The sequence below is a fragment of the Castanea sativa genome, chromosome 8 (assembly GCF_040712315.1).
Source record: "Castanea sativa cultivar Marrone di Chiusa Pesio chromosome 8, ASM4071231v1".
Taxonomy (NCBI): Eukaryota; Viridiplantae; Streptophyta; class Magnoliopsida; order Fagales; family Fagaceae; genus Castanea; species Castanea sativa.
The window spans coordinates 1,594,690-1,610,751 of record NC_134020.1 but is presented as its reverse complement, the minus strand read 5'-3'; the positions used below and the strand labels follow the sequence as shown (position 1 = coordinate 1,610,751).

At 36.2% G+C, this 16,062-nt stretch overlaps 2 protein-coding genes across 2 annotated transcripts in view; one reads left to right on the top strand and one right to left on the bottom strand.

Moving 5' to 3' along the window:
- The window catches only part of LOC142607960 (beta-hexosaminidase 3-like), a 40,653-nt gene extending 38,423 nt beyond the window's left edge, over positions 1-2,230 (bottom strand). Inside the window, exons 1-2 of the mRNA XM_075779650.1 lie at positions 1,708-2,230; positions 956-1,030 (exon numbers count right to left, since the gene is read on the bottom strand). Of these exons, the coding sequence (XP_075635765.1) occupies positions 956-1,030; positions 1,708-2,040 (408 nt within the window). The 5' untranslated portion in view covers positions 2,041-2,230. The remainder of the gene's footprint in view (positions 1-955; positions 1,031-1,707) is intronic.
- Positions 2,231-9,588: 7,358 nt separating this feature from the next.
- Positions 9,589-10,077, top strand: LOC142607603 (uncharacterized). Its single transcript, XM_075779146.1, has one exon. It carries the CDS (start codon positions 9,589-9,591, stop codon positions 10,075-10,077), a length of 489 nt encoding a protein of 162 aa, XP_075635261.1.
- The last annotated feature ends 5,985 nt before the right edge of the window (positions 10,078-16,062 follow it).

Genomic DNA, 16,062 nt, shown 5'->3' with positions numbered 1-16,062 from the left:
CCTATGCTAGTCATCAATCATCTGATAAATGGCCATCCATATGACATCTCAATATTGACAACCAAATCATGCATTATTGGTCATGTTGCTTCAGGTTGCCAAGTCCAAACAACACATTTCCATCTTAGAAACCAACACTGGCTACAGTATCCAACTAAATTACCCCCCCCCCCCCCAATCGTATTTATTCCATGGACAATTTAGAAATATATAAGACAAGAATTAACAAATTTGTGGAGATTGACTTTATCAAGTATATTCAATGCGGAACAAAATTCCATGAATAGTATATTGTACAGAAATAATTAGCTTAGTTTTAGCACTAAAAAATTAGGATTCAAGCTGCCTAAAAATACAAAGCTGTGGCCAATACACGCAATATGATTGAAGCTTTTAGAAATAACTTAAACTTGTTAATTTTACATGGTTTATGGTCCAACCACCTCAAAATTTGTTTAAGATATATTTAATGGTTATAATAATCTTCATAAAAATGTGTCAATATTTCCTTAGGCTATTAGTTCAATGGAGCAAAAGTTAATTTGGTAGACGAATACTTTAGCCTTTTTTCTATGTTGAAATCAATCACCATGTATGTAATGAGATATTAAATGTCACAGCAATATTTTCAAAGAATGCCAGATTTACTAATTCTTGCTTTCATTGTCCATGTTAAAGAAAGATACCCTTGTAAATATCCTCAAGACAAAGGTCAAGGTAATTCTCAATATGTCAAGGTAAATCTGAAGAACCTTATTTATATGTAAATTTTCAACGTGTAAAATAAAATCCAATCTATATTAAGCGAAAATGTCCCAAAACATAGCACAAGAAAACTGCATAATTGTAAATTTAAGCAGGTGGTAATGCAGACTTCTAATCACCAACACTAGAGTGTATCAAAATGAAACTTCATATGGTGCTAAGAAGCAGAAAAGGGATTATTTTCACCCACTTCAAGATAAGCATAACCAGGCTTCCCAGATGCAGGAACTGATAACTTGTATGACTCATCAATACCATATTGTAACTGCACAGCAAAGAAGAGCTTTCAGTGATTGATGTCTGCATTCATTTATTATAAATAAACAAATAAAAAAAGCACATATGAAATTGGAAATTTCCCCAATAAAATAGTCTTGGAGTATTTTGAACAGTAGAGGCAGATAAGCCAAGAGACTACATATATGAAGGTATGGAAAGAGAGATGAACTTAGATTATAGAAGCTACTATATTTATCTCCAAAACTATTACCCAATACAGTATAAAAAAAAAAAAAAAAACCCAAGCAAGTCCCTCATTTCCCTTGTTTGAGAAAATAAAGGGAGGATTTCATTTAACACATTATCCAATTGTTCAGATTACTTCTTCTTCTCCAAAAGTTTACACCAAGCAACATGCAAATGAATATACTTGTGCCTTACTCTTATAAGACCCAAAAGAAAACCATTTTACACAAATCCTCATTAGAAACTAGCCAATCTTTTTATAAATATATGAAAAATAATAAATTCTATCTTCAAAATCATTAATCATGTTCATGCCCACATGCATAACTCGTTGGAAATAGACAAAGGAAAAAAAATGTAATCAGAAAACATTATCCAGGGCCAAATGCCAATTCATGAGGAATTAGAAAGAAAAAAAATTGCAAATAAGCAAAACCCACATAGAAACATCAACCAACTCATGAAAAGAAACAGTACCTGACCATCTGCTGACAAAACAACCACATGGAGACCCTGAAGCAGAAGCGAAGTATCAATCTTAGAAAAATTACCATCTACAACATGAGCCACCCGTACCATATCCAGCAACCTTGAAAACCCATCTTTCAAAATCCCAGAACCATCATTGTACTTGGTCCCCTCAGTGTTGAGCTCAAAATCCTTACTCAAGAACAGACTTTCACGTCCATGGCTCACAGAATGTGGCATGGGCCATATGTTCAACCTGTCCACACTAACACCATCTATTGCAAGCACTGCTTGAACCAACAACAACACCACCAATAACACCCACACTATCTTCCCCATCATCAAAAATCTGTGTCAAACTAACAAAGAAGAAGCTAATGCACAATGAGGTTGCACCAATATGCACAATGCTACAGGTAGGTAGTATTTAGTACAGCTTTACCTACCAAACAAGATGGGAAAGGAAGTGGATGAGAATGTGATTGGTTTTAATTTTATAGAGATAAGCAAAAGTGTGTTTTTTTTTTTTGGCTGAATAAAGCAAAAGTGTGGTTTGGGTGGGGGAATCTTAAAGAATGTGCGGCTTGTGTCCGGTTAAAGTTTTCATTGAATGCGTGTCCACTCTTGAACCCGGGTCCAAATCTGGACGGGTGGACAGAAGCCTTACCCACAAAAGAATGGAACTTTGTGATTGGCTCCCATTGAACGCGTGTCCACTCTTAAACCCGGGTCCAAATCTGGACGTGTGGACAGAAGCCTTACCCACAAAAGAATGGAACTTTGTGATTGGCTCTGAAGAGTGAAGACAAAGAATTTGGGTTAAAATTAAATAGTTAAATAGGAGGGAATAAATATAGACGTTTGTTTTTTTCTTTTTTTTTCTTTCTTTTTCTTTTTTTTTTTTAACTTTCTTTCTTTGTATGAAAGTTGAAACTATATGAGTCAAGTCTTTTTTTTTTTTTTTGTTAAGAATAAAAATTATTACGCACTCTATCAAAATGTACCTACACAAGTTTCATCCTTTTTATCTTGCCCATTTTGCTTCTGTTTCTTAATAATATGTCAGTTTTATTTCAGTTTTTTTTTTCTAAAAAAAAAAAAGTATATAATGTCCATATATAGGTGATTTTTTTTGTAGAATATTTTGTTAACTTTAATATGTATCAAGGTGCATACATAGACCATAGGTGTGATTTTATTTTCTAAAGTTACATGTATCACGATTATTATTATTATTATTATTATTATTATTATTTTGTTCTTCAGTGAGCACGTTTATATTTTTAAAAAAAACCATAGGTGTGATTATTTTCTAAAGTTTTAGTCATGTATCAGTATCACACAGCATTATTGCTCGTTGGTGATTTTTTTTTCTTCTAAAGTTGGTTCAAATGTCATGTTACATATATATGTTACATATATTGACCAAATACATATGTATGATTTTCTGGATCCATTTAAATATTTTCCTAAATAACAAAAATGAACTTATTTGGGCGTGTCAGAGTCAGACATATTGCATCTGGGTCCACCAGCCTGATAATCTGGACGCTAATAATAGTTTACTAGATCTAAATCTTAGCTGTTGGATTCTGATCTAGTGGTGGCGGTGCGAAAAATCAGCATCATGCATGTAGCGGACAACAAGAAGGAACATTAATGCAGCCACGGTGAGCCCTTCCTCGGAGTTGAGGAACCCGAATAGGAACATCTTCCCTCCTGCCCTAAGGACTCAAGGGCCCAGCTCGTTTGCTCTAGCTGAAGGTGGGGCAGAAGAGGGGTGAGGTCAAGAAATGAGGGTTAGGAGACTTAGAAAATTTTTGTAGAAAAGCGCTTAGGACTCGATAACTGGCTCCTCTTTTTTTTAATTGGGCTTTGACTTGTAATTCCTCATTCTCTGATTACTGACAAGTATTTTTCCTCTCCTTATGACAAGTGTTCTATTTTTTTACTTTGTTTTTCCTTTGTTGGTATGATGAAAGTACGATTTACTGTGGTCATTGATCTGAAGAACTCAAATCAACCTGGAACTTCTTAAAATTAACTTTGTTGAGGCAAGTAATCCGAGGAGTTGAATCTAGCTGAAGTCCTACTCAAAACTTTTTGTAGAAGTTAATTTACCATTTAATTTTCTTTTGTAAGAGTTAATTTACCCAAGGCAAATGACCCGAAGAGTCAAACCTTACCGAGGTTCTGTTCAACCATTTAAAAAAAAATTCATTTACCCAAGGCAAATGACTCGCGGAGTCCAACCTTGCCGAAGTTCTGTTCAACCCTTTTTAAAAATTAATAGAGGGGCTGGCCCTTGTGACCCGGGTCTAATTACCCATCATAATAGACATAGTAGTAAGAAAGCGTAGTAAAGACAGGAACTTAAATCAAGTCAAAAATATGAATATAATTAGCTCCTTTTATTAATAATAGTATCTACGCAAGTTATTTACATTATATGGTCGAAGGAGTGGGTTTTCGTCTAAGTCCTCCAAGTGATAAGTCATTGTCCTAGCCATTGATGTGACCTAATAGGGCTCTTCCTAGTTGGGGCCCAACTTCCCTCATGTAGGGTTCTTCATGTTTCTCACAACCTATCTTAGGACCAAATCCTTAGGCACAAAGGCTCTCGTCCTGATACCTTTATCATACCTGTAAACACTGCATTTTGTACCCCTTACAACTCGGACCCACATTCCCTAATGATGCTCAAACTCTAAGGACCAAGACTAGTTTGGAGCCCAATCAGATGTCAAATTGACTTAAGGAGTGTTAAAGTGGAAAATATAACCTTTTAAATAAGGAAAAATCTATTTTTGGAAATAAATTGACTATAGAGGCCCTCGGCCCACATATGTGGGCAACGACCTGCGTACATGGGCCAAAACATGCGTACATAGGCACAATCCTGCATACGCATCTAGGGTTTCAGAAACATAAAAAATGCAAGTTTTCTGCAATAATGGCTAAGGTTTGGAATGAATTTCACATCATCTAGAAGTCGGTTCAAACTCCATTTTTCCACTATATAAAACCTTAAATGGTACATTTTCAAAACACATAAAAATCTCACGGGAAAAACCTAAGATTCACTAGAAAATAGTGAATCAAAAGAGAGTTTTTCACAAACACCCTCAAGTCAATTTTATTTGATTAGGACCTTTTTTGGCCCTAATCTTTTGAGTTCAAGATTACTAATCACGTGTTTATTGAATAGGATAGATTTGACTGAGGGGAACAGCCAAAATCAAAGTTTGGAAACTCCTTTTTAAGGTATCAAGCTTCAACCTTTTTTTATTTATTTTCTTTTCAGCTTTTCTTTCTACATTTTAATCTTATTTTTTTGCTTAGTTTATGTTTATGTATGTTTGCTTAGGTTAGTTTTATAGTTTTTTTTATGTCATGAGCATGTGTGCGCAAATTAAACCCTACGTATACAGGCCTCTTGCTACATACACAAGCACTTGCCCAGAAACCCTAATTTCTTATGTTGTTTGGTTTGCTTGTTTCACATCTTTTACCTCTGCTTAAGCCCATTTCACATGTTTATACGTACATGAGTCTCTATTATGTATGCTTGCTTATCCTTAATATGTTTAAATTAGGGTTTTATGTTCATGTCTTGTTTAAATACCATGTCATTCATTCACATGTCCATGCATCAATGCCATAGGTGATGTGTTGCTGAAAGGTAATTAAAAGTAAGTTATGCATTGCTATGAACATGCATTGGATGGTGTACGTTGTTGAGTGTTTGTTTTGTATCTTTCAATTCCAATCATATGCTTTATATGATTTTGTGATTGTCATGATATGTTTGCTACCATGTTTGGGGGTTTTGCCTTATTTTAGATATATGATAGGGTTTTCACATGCAAGATGAATGCTAGGGTTTGCATATGTGTGTGGTTTGGCTTCTTTTTGCTTTATGGATAAATAAATGTGTGCTTTGGGATAATAATGCCATGATTATATGTTTAGATGCATGCTAGTGTGTGTGTGTGTGAGTTTAAGACCCAAGTATTAAAAGTGTTTTTAATGAGGTTAAGACGTAAGACATAATGATGGGAGGCTAACCTTAGGGTTGGACGATCTTAGGTGCCTAATACCTTCTGAATAGCATACCCAAACTCTGAACTCATACTTTGATAGTAAGATTAAAGGTCCCTCCTCGAAAGGACGCTCTATAAATGGTTCTTAAACCATTGCAAAAATTAGGTGGCGACTCCGAGACCCCTTGTGTCCACAGTGGCAACTTCACTGGGGATAGTAAGTTTAATTCCTATGTGTCTTATTTCTTAACTTTAATAAAAACTATTTTAATACTTGTTTGCACACACATCACTTATTTTCTTTTGTCCCTTAACCTTGATTGGTGATGAGTGGGAAGATGGAAGCCTCTATTTGAGCCTAAATCTTCCGGAGTTCATCCCCCCAACTCACAATCGATGTCTTCACCTATAATAGGCTTTGAGTACGTTAAAGGTTTGCTACCAATCCACTACGGGGTCCATTTAGGCCCTCGGTTGGAATCGTAGCCCACCTAGTTGTGAGTGACCTACTTGTCTATCCCTTTAGCCTTAGGGAGCTTACCCACACTAGAGAGATCCTAGACCCTATTACAAAGTATACCATTTATATCTCTTGTTTATTCAACCATATATCATGTGTTCACCTAATTCTAAAGAACAAATAAAAGATATAAAATGGAAGGGATGACCCTAAAGTTATGGTATACCCTAAGATGTTATGGGATAACAAGAAAGAAGTTCTCACATATAAGAGGCTTGCCCCTAAATCTAAAGGTATATCTTAACTTGAAAGGTTCATTAGACCATGGCTTAATTGCTATCATAAGCCCACGTGGAAAAAACCCTTTTGAAAAAGAGGACTTTGGGCCTAAGGTGACAACTATGCTATGGACTTAGCATCAAAAATCCTACAAAGCCAATATAAAATTCCCTATCTTGGGCCTCCTTGTTGTATACCTAGGCCCAAAATGATGAGAACTTCATAGACTTTGAGAGGAAGGCTACAATATATTCTAGCTAAAGAGCTATTTTCAAAACAAAAAAGAAAAGAATGAAAATAATAATAAAAATGTAAAGCCCAAAGGTGATGAATACATTGTAAGCTCATGTTTAAGGCAAAGGGTTGAAAATTTCTAAGTATATTATAATGAAAGCCCATGAGAATAAGATGAGAGCTTTATTATAAATGGAACAAAGTCCAATGAAACAAGGGGCGAAAATCCACGAGAGGGAAATGAGTGATATTGTAATTGGACCTTCATTAAAATGAACTTAAGAATTATCTAAAGACATCTTAAAAGTTAAAAATCTTTAATTGGGACATGAACTTAATGAAAATAGGACTTCTTTTCAGATATCGCTCCAATCCAAGTCCAATGGAAGGCAAGACATTCAAAGGGAAGACCCTTCAAGAGGGAAAGATGGACGCTTCAAGTGAGAAGGTCCTCATGCAAAAGATGCTCTAGTATACAGAGGCGCAAGTTGAAGTCCTTAAGAAGATAATAAGTCACATCTCCGAGATCGAAAAAAAGGAAGCTGAAAAAACAAGGCTAATCACTTAACTCTTAGGTGGAAGAGTCTCTCGTTGACGGAAGTGGAGGAATCAAAGGTAGACTTAACGAGGGATAAGAAGAAGATGGGGCTTGTTTTGGCTGCGAAATTCTTCACACGGAGGAATGTAAACATTGAGGCGGTGACTAAGACATTCCGTCCAATATGGCGTACCAGGGGAAAGTTCGAGGTGAGTGATGGAAAAGACAACGTGGTACTAGTAGCTTTTGAGCTAGAAGTGGATGCGGAGAAAGTCATTCAAGGGCAGCCATAGGTGTTTGATCGTCACCTTGTTGCCTTGCAGCGATACTACAGCTCGATACCAGTTCATAATTTAGTTTTTAAAACGACTATTTTCTGGGTTCAAATTCACAATTTCCCTTTCTCGCTGTTAACGGTGGAGACGGCGCTCACCATCGAAGAAACAATTAGGCAAGTGATTCGGCCAAAGGATACTGGTGAAATGAAAGGTGGTAGTTTCATACAAGTTTGAGTTGAAGATATTACAAAGCCTTTATGCAGAGGACGGAAAATCTCATGGGATCAGTCATGTGAGGGTTGGGCAGTAATTATGTATGAACGTTTACCAAACATATGCTACTGGTGTGGGCTTGTCTCTCATGATGATAAAGATTGTGTGTTGTGGCTAGGTAGCAGAGGTACACTACAGGTCAAGGAACAACAGTTTGGACCTTGGATGAGGGCCCCTAAGCCAGGCCAAGAAGACAATTGTTAAGGTACAGGGCAATGAGAAATCAGGGAGAGCAACGCCACAATTGTAGGTATCCAATGTTACGCAAACAGAGGAGGTAGTGAAGGAAAGTTTAGGGAGGTCTGCAGAAACTGCCCCAGGAACAAGAACGACGGTGTCAAGTCAATAGGCAGCGACGCCGATGGAAGAAAACGACGAAAGGGCAGTGTCAAGGGATGGCGAAGTAACATATGAAGAGGAATCACGGATTTCGAGGAAGCATATCCCGAATTTTGAGGAAATATTAAAGGATATTGATGGCGCTATCCATAATAACTATATAGGTTCAAATTCAAATATCTCTGATCTTGTAATACAAGGAAATCAAATTGTCATTAGTTGCAACCTAATAGATATCGAAATCATGGAAGATGATCCTAGTTGGGACAATTAGATGCCGGAATCAAAGGTTAATCAAATGGAAAGAAATAGTGGCGCCAAACACTCTGTAGTAGAATTTAATATGGGTTGGGCTGATACAGGCTTGAGTGGGGTTGATAATAAAAGTAGGTTCACTAAAAGTGGGGGTAAAGGGAAGCCAAAACTAAAGCCCAAAAGTGGGTCCGTGGTGTTACAAGGTAAAGTCTTACCAACTGTGGGTAAGAGCCCAAAGCAAGGTACGTGGATTAGAAAGGCAACACAAAGGCCGGACTTTCGTGCAAGCCCATCTCTAGAAGTTAAGATTGGTTTGAAAAGAAAAACAGAGGCTTTGAATAGAGCAGTAGCAAACGAGGTGTTTCAGGAAAAAAAGAAGAAGTTGGCTAATGAAAATATTGACACAAGAGCGGCGAAGGTTGTTGGGCAACCCCGCCGAGACCAATGAGTCTCTTAAACTGGAAATGTCGGGGGCTTGGGAACCTCCGAACAATTAAAGCCTTGGAAAAGGTAGTGAATAAAGAAGATCCCAATATCATCTTCTTGATGGAGACAAAGTCAAACAGAGAATGGATGGAACAAGTAAAGGATCAGTGCAAAATGAAATATGGGCTTATAGTCCCCAGCAACAGAAGCAAGGGTGGTCTAGCCATGTTGTGGAAGGATGGGATTAAGGTGGATGTGAAGACTTTTTCTCAGGATCATATAGATGCATGGGTTGAAGGGGGATTGGATGTGGGCTGCTAGCATCTCACGGGGCTCTATGGCAATCCCGACACAGCAAAAAGACCAGAGTCTTGGGCCAAATTAAAATCTCTTAGAGGTACGTCATTGTTGCCATGGCATGCAATCGGTGATTTCAATGAAATCACGGGTCTCACAGAGGAGGAAGGAGGCAGTGAAAGACCAAGAAGATAGATTGAAAACTTCATCGATGCCATAAATCAGTGTGGTTTTCGAGATGTAGGCTTTATAGGTCCGAAGTACACTTGGCTGTATCAGAAGTCGGATGGAACATAAATCCGTGAGAGGCTTGATAGGGCGTTGGCTACTAAGGAGTGGATAGACCTGTTTCCCGCTGCAAAACTTCATCACTTATCTACATCGGCGTCGGATCACTCATCTCTTTCACTTCATTTGGTGCAGAAAAAGAAGCGGAAGAAAGTAAAGAAAATATTTAAATTTGAGTCCATGTGGTTGAAAGATGATAGGTGTGAGGAAATTGTAAGGGTTGCATGGGAAGAAGGATTACAATCAAGCATAGATGGGGTATTAAGAAGCTGCTTAGAACGTTGCAGATCTGATTTAGACGCATGGAATAAGGCGGAATTTGGTCACGTGGGTAGGAAAATATCTGAACTTCAAAACAGGTTGGAGTGGTTGCAATTACAACCAACTAGTCCGGACATGATTCATGCTATGAGAAATATAAGAGTGGACCTAATTTGTTGGTTAGAGAAAAAAGATGAGATGTGGCGTCAAAGGTCACGACTTAATTGGTTTCAAGAAGGTGACAGAAATACTAGTTTCTTTCATGCAAAAGCTTCAGCAAGATTCAAAAAGAATTACATTGAAGGTTTGTTTGATGACCATGGGACTTGGCAGGAAGATGAAACCAAGATCAGAGAAGTGGTGGTGGATTATTACAACAAGCTCTTCACTTCAAACAGTCCAATATAACTTTGCCGAACTCCTAGATGCCATCCAACCAAAAGTATCAACTACCATTAATGAAGAACTCACCTGAACTTTCACAGCTCATGAAGTTAGAGTGGCCCTGAAGCAGATGTACCCCCTCAAAGTCCCAGGTCTTGATGGCATGCCCCCTATTTTTTTTCCAGCATTTTTGGACTACATGTGGTGGGGTAGTCACAACTACGGTTTTGGATTTCCTCAATAATAGTATGTTACCTCCTAATTTTAATGAAACTCGTATTGTACTTATCCCAAAAATAAAAGAGCCAAAAACAATTTCTAATTATAGGTCTATTAGCCTATGTAATGTGACCTACAAGATTGCCTCAAAAGCCATAGCAAACATATTAAAAAAATTCCTTCCATCCATTATCAGTTTAACCCAAAGTGCTTTTGTGCACGGAAGATTAATCACTGACAATGTTTTAGTAGCTTTTGAGATCATGCATCATATTAGTCAGAAAAAGGGGGGTGGTGTGGGTGAGATGGCTGTAAAATTAGATATGAGCAAAGCCTATGAGAGGGAGGAGTGGACATGTTTGGAAAGAATTATGGAAAAATTGGGCTTTGAGGATAAATGGAGGAAGTTGATTATGCTATGTGTTACTATAGTTACCTATGCCATAAGGATCAATGGTTACCCTGAGGGTCATATTATTCCTTCTAGGGGTATCCGCCAAGGAGACCCCCTATCACCTTATTTGTTTCTTTTGTATGCAGAAGGTTTGTTAGCAATGATTAAAGCTTCGGTATGCAATGGAAGCATGGAGGGGATTGCTATTTGCCGTGGTCGACCAAAGCTTTCCCATTTATTTTTTGCAGATGACAATCTCATTTTTTTCAAAGCAATAATAGCTTAATATGACGCTTTGCAAGGAATATTGGAAGCATATGAAAAAGTATCGAGTCAACAACTGAACAGAGCCAAAACATCCCTGTTTTTTAGCAGCAACACCCTTAAAGAGGTTCAAGAAGAGATAAAAGAAAGATTTGGTGTTCAAGTCATCAAGCAGCATGAAAAGCATCTAGGTTTGCCATCACTTATAGGAAGGAATAAAATGAACACATTTATTGATATAAAAGCGAAGCTTGGTAGGAAATTGGCCAGATGGAAGGAGAAGATGCTATCTAAAGCTGGAAAAGAAGTCTTGATTAATGTAGCCGGACTCTCTTTGTGACGAGTTGACAGCTATGATCAGAAAGTTTTGGTGGGGACAAAGGAAGGACAAAAACAAGATCTCTTGGTTGAGTTGGGAGAAGATGCAAGGATGGGTTTCAAGAACTTAAAATTATTTATTTTGGCTTTATTGGCAAAGCAAGGATGGAGACTTCAAGTTGGCCAAGATTTTTTAGTGTATCGAGTTTTGAAAGCAAGATACTTCCCGAGATGTGATTTTATAAATGCTTCACTTGGCAATAATCCCTCGTATACATGGCGGAGCCTAATGGCAGTATAAAACTTAGTAAAAAAGGGACTGAGGTGGAGAGTTGGTAACAGGGCAAGTATTCGTATATGGAAGGACAAGTGGTTGTCAATTCCATCCACTTATAAAATAACATCTCCAAGGCTATTTTTGCAATCAGACACTCGAGTACAAGACTTGATAAATGAGGCCACTGCTGAATGGAAATCCACGATCATTGATGCATTATTCTTACGCCACAAAGCTGATATCATTAAGAGCATACCCATCAGCTCTCGGTTGCCACCTGATAAGCTTATTTGGACGAAGACTAGGAGTGGTTTGTTCATAGTAAGCAGTGCCTATCACCTTGCAATGAATCAGGTCTTTTCATCTAATAGAGGCACGAGCTCTGATAACAACACCCACAAACGGTTCTGGAAGAAGATATTGAGTATTCTTTGTTGGGGTTTATGCCCTAAAAATCCAATTTATTGGCATGTTATAAATAATTAAATTGTTTAATTATATGAGATTATTTATAAATGAATTAATGGGACATTATCATAGTCCATGAGATGCATTGTATGTGATTTATGTGAAAAGTCACAGAAAATGTAAATCACAATTTCCTTGTAAACTCAAAATGTAGTTCGTACTCAGTGATGAAATTGGGCGTTTCATTTGCGAAGACTATAACACATCAACTAAGATGATTTGTTTTGATCATGGAAGTGGAGATTTCTAATTGATGTGTTGATGTGTCTTAAGAGTTAAGACATATTGAACTGGACTACCGTGAGATTAATTATTCAATCAACAACCGTCACCCGAATAATTAATCTCACAATTTCTAATTTCATAGAATCTCAATCCTGAGAGGGTAGTGGACCTGATCATGAAATGTAGGTTACTTTGATATATCAGGAGTGAGATCTAATAGTCATGGTCAAAACCTCAGTATGTTGGGTAACCACACGTAGTGTTGAGGGAAAACATATTCTCAAGATGGAATCTATAATCTCTTTTTATAGAGACACGAAATATCCCCTTGAGATAAGTTTAATGAGAACTGGTTATTCAGGGCGCCCACTTTAGTAAGGATTTACTAAAACTTATATTTATTGAAATTGGATTTCAATAAACGTGAATAACTAAAAGATTAAACCAGGTACTCAAGGATAAACTAGTTGTTTACAAAGTGACAGTTTATTATGACTTTGTTCACTATGGATATTTTATGGAGGGGTCAAATGATATTATTTGAGTCTTGGGATATAATTTATTAATAAGGCTTAGAGTGCAATTATATTTATATAGTGGTATTAAATATAATCAATGGTAACTTTCAACTTGTTAAGAGTTGACAGAAAAGCCCAAGGCCCATTGGAGCGAGTGTCTTATTGGTCCATTTTGGTTACACTCCAAACCACACGCTAAAGCCCAATTGGAAAGGCGTAATAGGCCAGCCCAATTAGATAATTAGTTAGTTATAAAGGGAGAAACATTCAGAATTTTTTATTAAGAAAAAGAGAGACATCATTGTGAAATGGTGTGTATGTGTGAGTGAAATCACTCAATTATTCTTCCTTAAAAACTGATTGAGAGACCACACTTCTTGGGTGTAAAGTGGAATTGGAGTGAAGATTAAAAGTGTTCCCAAGTACTTTTAATCTTTTGTTTTGAATTTCATTGCACCAAGGTACGCTATCTTGTTCTTAAATTCTGAAATTTACATTGTGCATGTTATCAATCATGAATGAAATAGATCTATGTTTGTTGCTTCCGCTGTGTGTTTTGTATGAGATACAAAACCAAATTTTTTAACAATTGGTATCAGAGCCAGGTTTTCATCTCGTGCTTGTATAACATGTGATTGAGTTTTAGAATCAAAGAAATCTTTTTCATGCTTTAATGGTGCTGTATTCATGAAGTTTGATATGGCAAAAGGTTGAATCCGTATGATATAAGTTTGATATGGCAAAAGGTTGAATCCGTATGTTATAATATGGAATTAATCTATAATCTATAAGAATTCAATAGACCAATTCCATGTTATTGCATCAAGGCAATAACTGTCATGTGCGTGAAACGAGTCTTAATGGTTATTGCATATATATGGTTATGGAATGTTAATGTAATAACTATTAAGTGGCCAATGATTATAATGTAATGGTGCCGAGTCTTATTGGTTATTGCATGATATATAGTTATTGTTATAACCGTCCAGTGTGTGAATCAAGTTATTGCACCACTTGGATTCTTATTGCACTGTTTGGCTTATTATTCCGCTTGGCCATCATGCATTTGCATTATTATATAATGTAATAATCATACGGATTGAATCTTGGACTTTGTTTTGCACTGCTAGAATCCTTCATTGCATGGTTTGGATGTTAATGCACCGCTTGGATATAAATATATATAAGGCTTGCATGGTTTGATTATTAAAAGCATGTTATATGTGCCTTGAATGTATAGAATGCTTTATATACAATTTACATTGAATCCGTATATTATTTGATATATATATGGGTTTATATTACATAAATCGGGTTTATATGCAAATTTTTTATAAAAGATTCATTGTATTGTTGCTTGCCTTGGTTTATGTATTTATATATATTAATGCTAGGATTATGAAATTTATTCCTAATGAGATTATAATTATGTTTTCAAAGTATCTAACATTATTAGGGTTCTTGATAATCATCTTGAAAACCTTAATGTTTGATCTGTAAATCTTCGTTAATAAAATCAAAAGGTGTTTTTGATGGAAGAACAATGAAGATGTCAAAAACGGTTACTTGAAAATTCTTGAAAAATTCAATTTTGCGAGTTTCGATCAATCGAGAATTCCTTTCGATTGATTGAATGTATTTTTCGATTGATCGAAGAGGAATCGAGGACCGATCGAGTTAGGTAGAAACTTTATGATGAAATTCTTCATTGTCTCAATCGATCGAGAATTCTTTTCGACCGATCAAATGTTAATTTTGATCGATTGAACAGGAATCGAGAATCAATTGAACGAGGCAGAAGCTTTGTGATGAGTTTCTTCAATTTTCAATCGATCGAGTAATAGGTTCGACCGATCGAAGGCACTGAATTTTGAATTTTCACTTGTTTTTGACTAAGTGTTAAAACTTTGATAAAAAGCAAGGTTGTGTGATTAATTTTATAGTCCTATAAAGTTAAGGATATACGTTAATCATTATCTAACTAAAAGACCTAATAAGATCAAAGATGTTAGTTAAATAGAACTCTTAGTCCTTAATTTATTTTAATTAGAGGTTTTTAATGAGATTAAAATTCTAATTAAAAGGTATATAATTTCTAATGAAATTAAAATCTTTTATTTAGTAAATTAAGGATAGAGTTCTATGTAACTAATTTTTTTTGATTCATTAATGTTTAAGGAATCCTAAATAGTTTAGGACTTCCATTTTAGTTAGTGATTCTAATGAGATTAGAGTCTTCAATAAGTGCAAGGTTATTAGTTGTGATGAGATCACAATTATTTAAGAAAAACCCAAATAACGAGTGGGAGTGTTGAAATGACCCTTTTGTTAAGTTTATTGTAATGTGAATAGATACCTTGTCTTGACTTCGAGTCTTGCATTCCAAGCGGAGGGTATTTACTTCACGGATTACATGATTAAACTTTTTTGTGATTGCGCGAATGTTCGTTACGCTATTGTGACTTGACTTAGTAACATCACATTGAATTTAAACGATTAAACACATTTGATGTGTAGGGTTAAAATTATGATAAGATCACAATGATTTCAATACAATCCACTTGTTCTAAAATTTTTAGTGGGAGAGAGATTCAAGGGTTGGATCTCACGGCCTCCATTGTCGGTTCATAGTGATGTGGGGTAAACATCTCGTCTTAGCCTCGAGCCTTGCGTTCCATGCGAAGGATGTTTATTTCATGGTACTACAAGATTGAACTTCCCGGTTTATAGTGGTGTGGGGCAAGCACCTCGTCTTGGCCTCGAGCCTTGTGTTCCATGCGGAGGGTGTTTTGCATCATGGTACCACAAGATTAAACCTTACAAGGGTAGAGTTATGTAGCTACACATGGGTCTAGGCAATGGTGTACACTAGACTAAGTTTGATAGTATCCTCTATGCTGAATTCTTGCTATTATTACTTAAAGGCTAAAGGAAGAGCGGTAAATTATTTTTGTTTGGTAAGAGTTATCATGATAGCATTAATAATGAGAGTAATTCTCACCTGATCATAATGGTTGATATTCACTCTATGCTGAGGAATATTAATTGCAGGATTAGGTTGTCGTTGCACCTAGTATAGTATGGTTTTCGAGTTCCACATTATATGGTTAAGGATGTAAAATATAATGTCCTTGTAATTATGTTCATAGTCTCAAAATAAAGTTGTCATGAATTTTTGTTCTATAAATACTATTTTAATAGAATCGCATTAACAAAGAAATAATTTTGGACATAGTACTTAAAGGAGCTGAAGTACATATTTATATTTCGATTCAGCATTGTCATAATTTCCTATACATGATGCATTTATGGAATATAGCTTATAA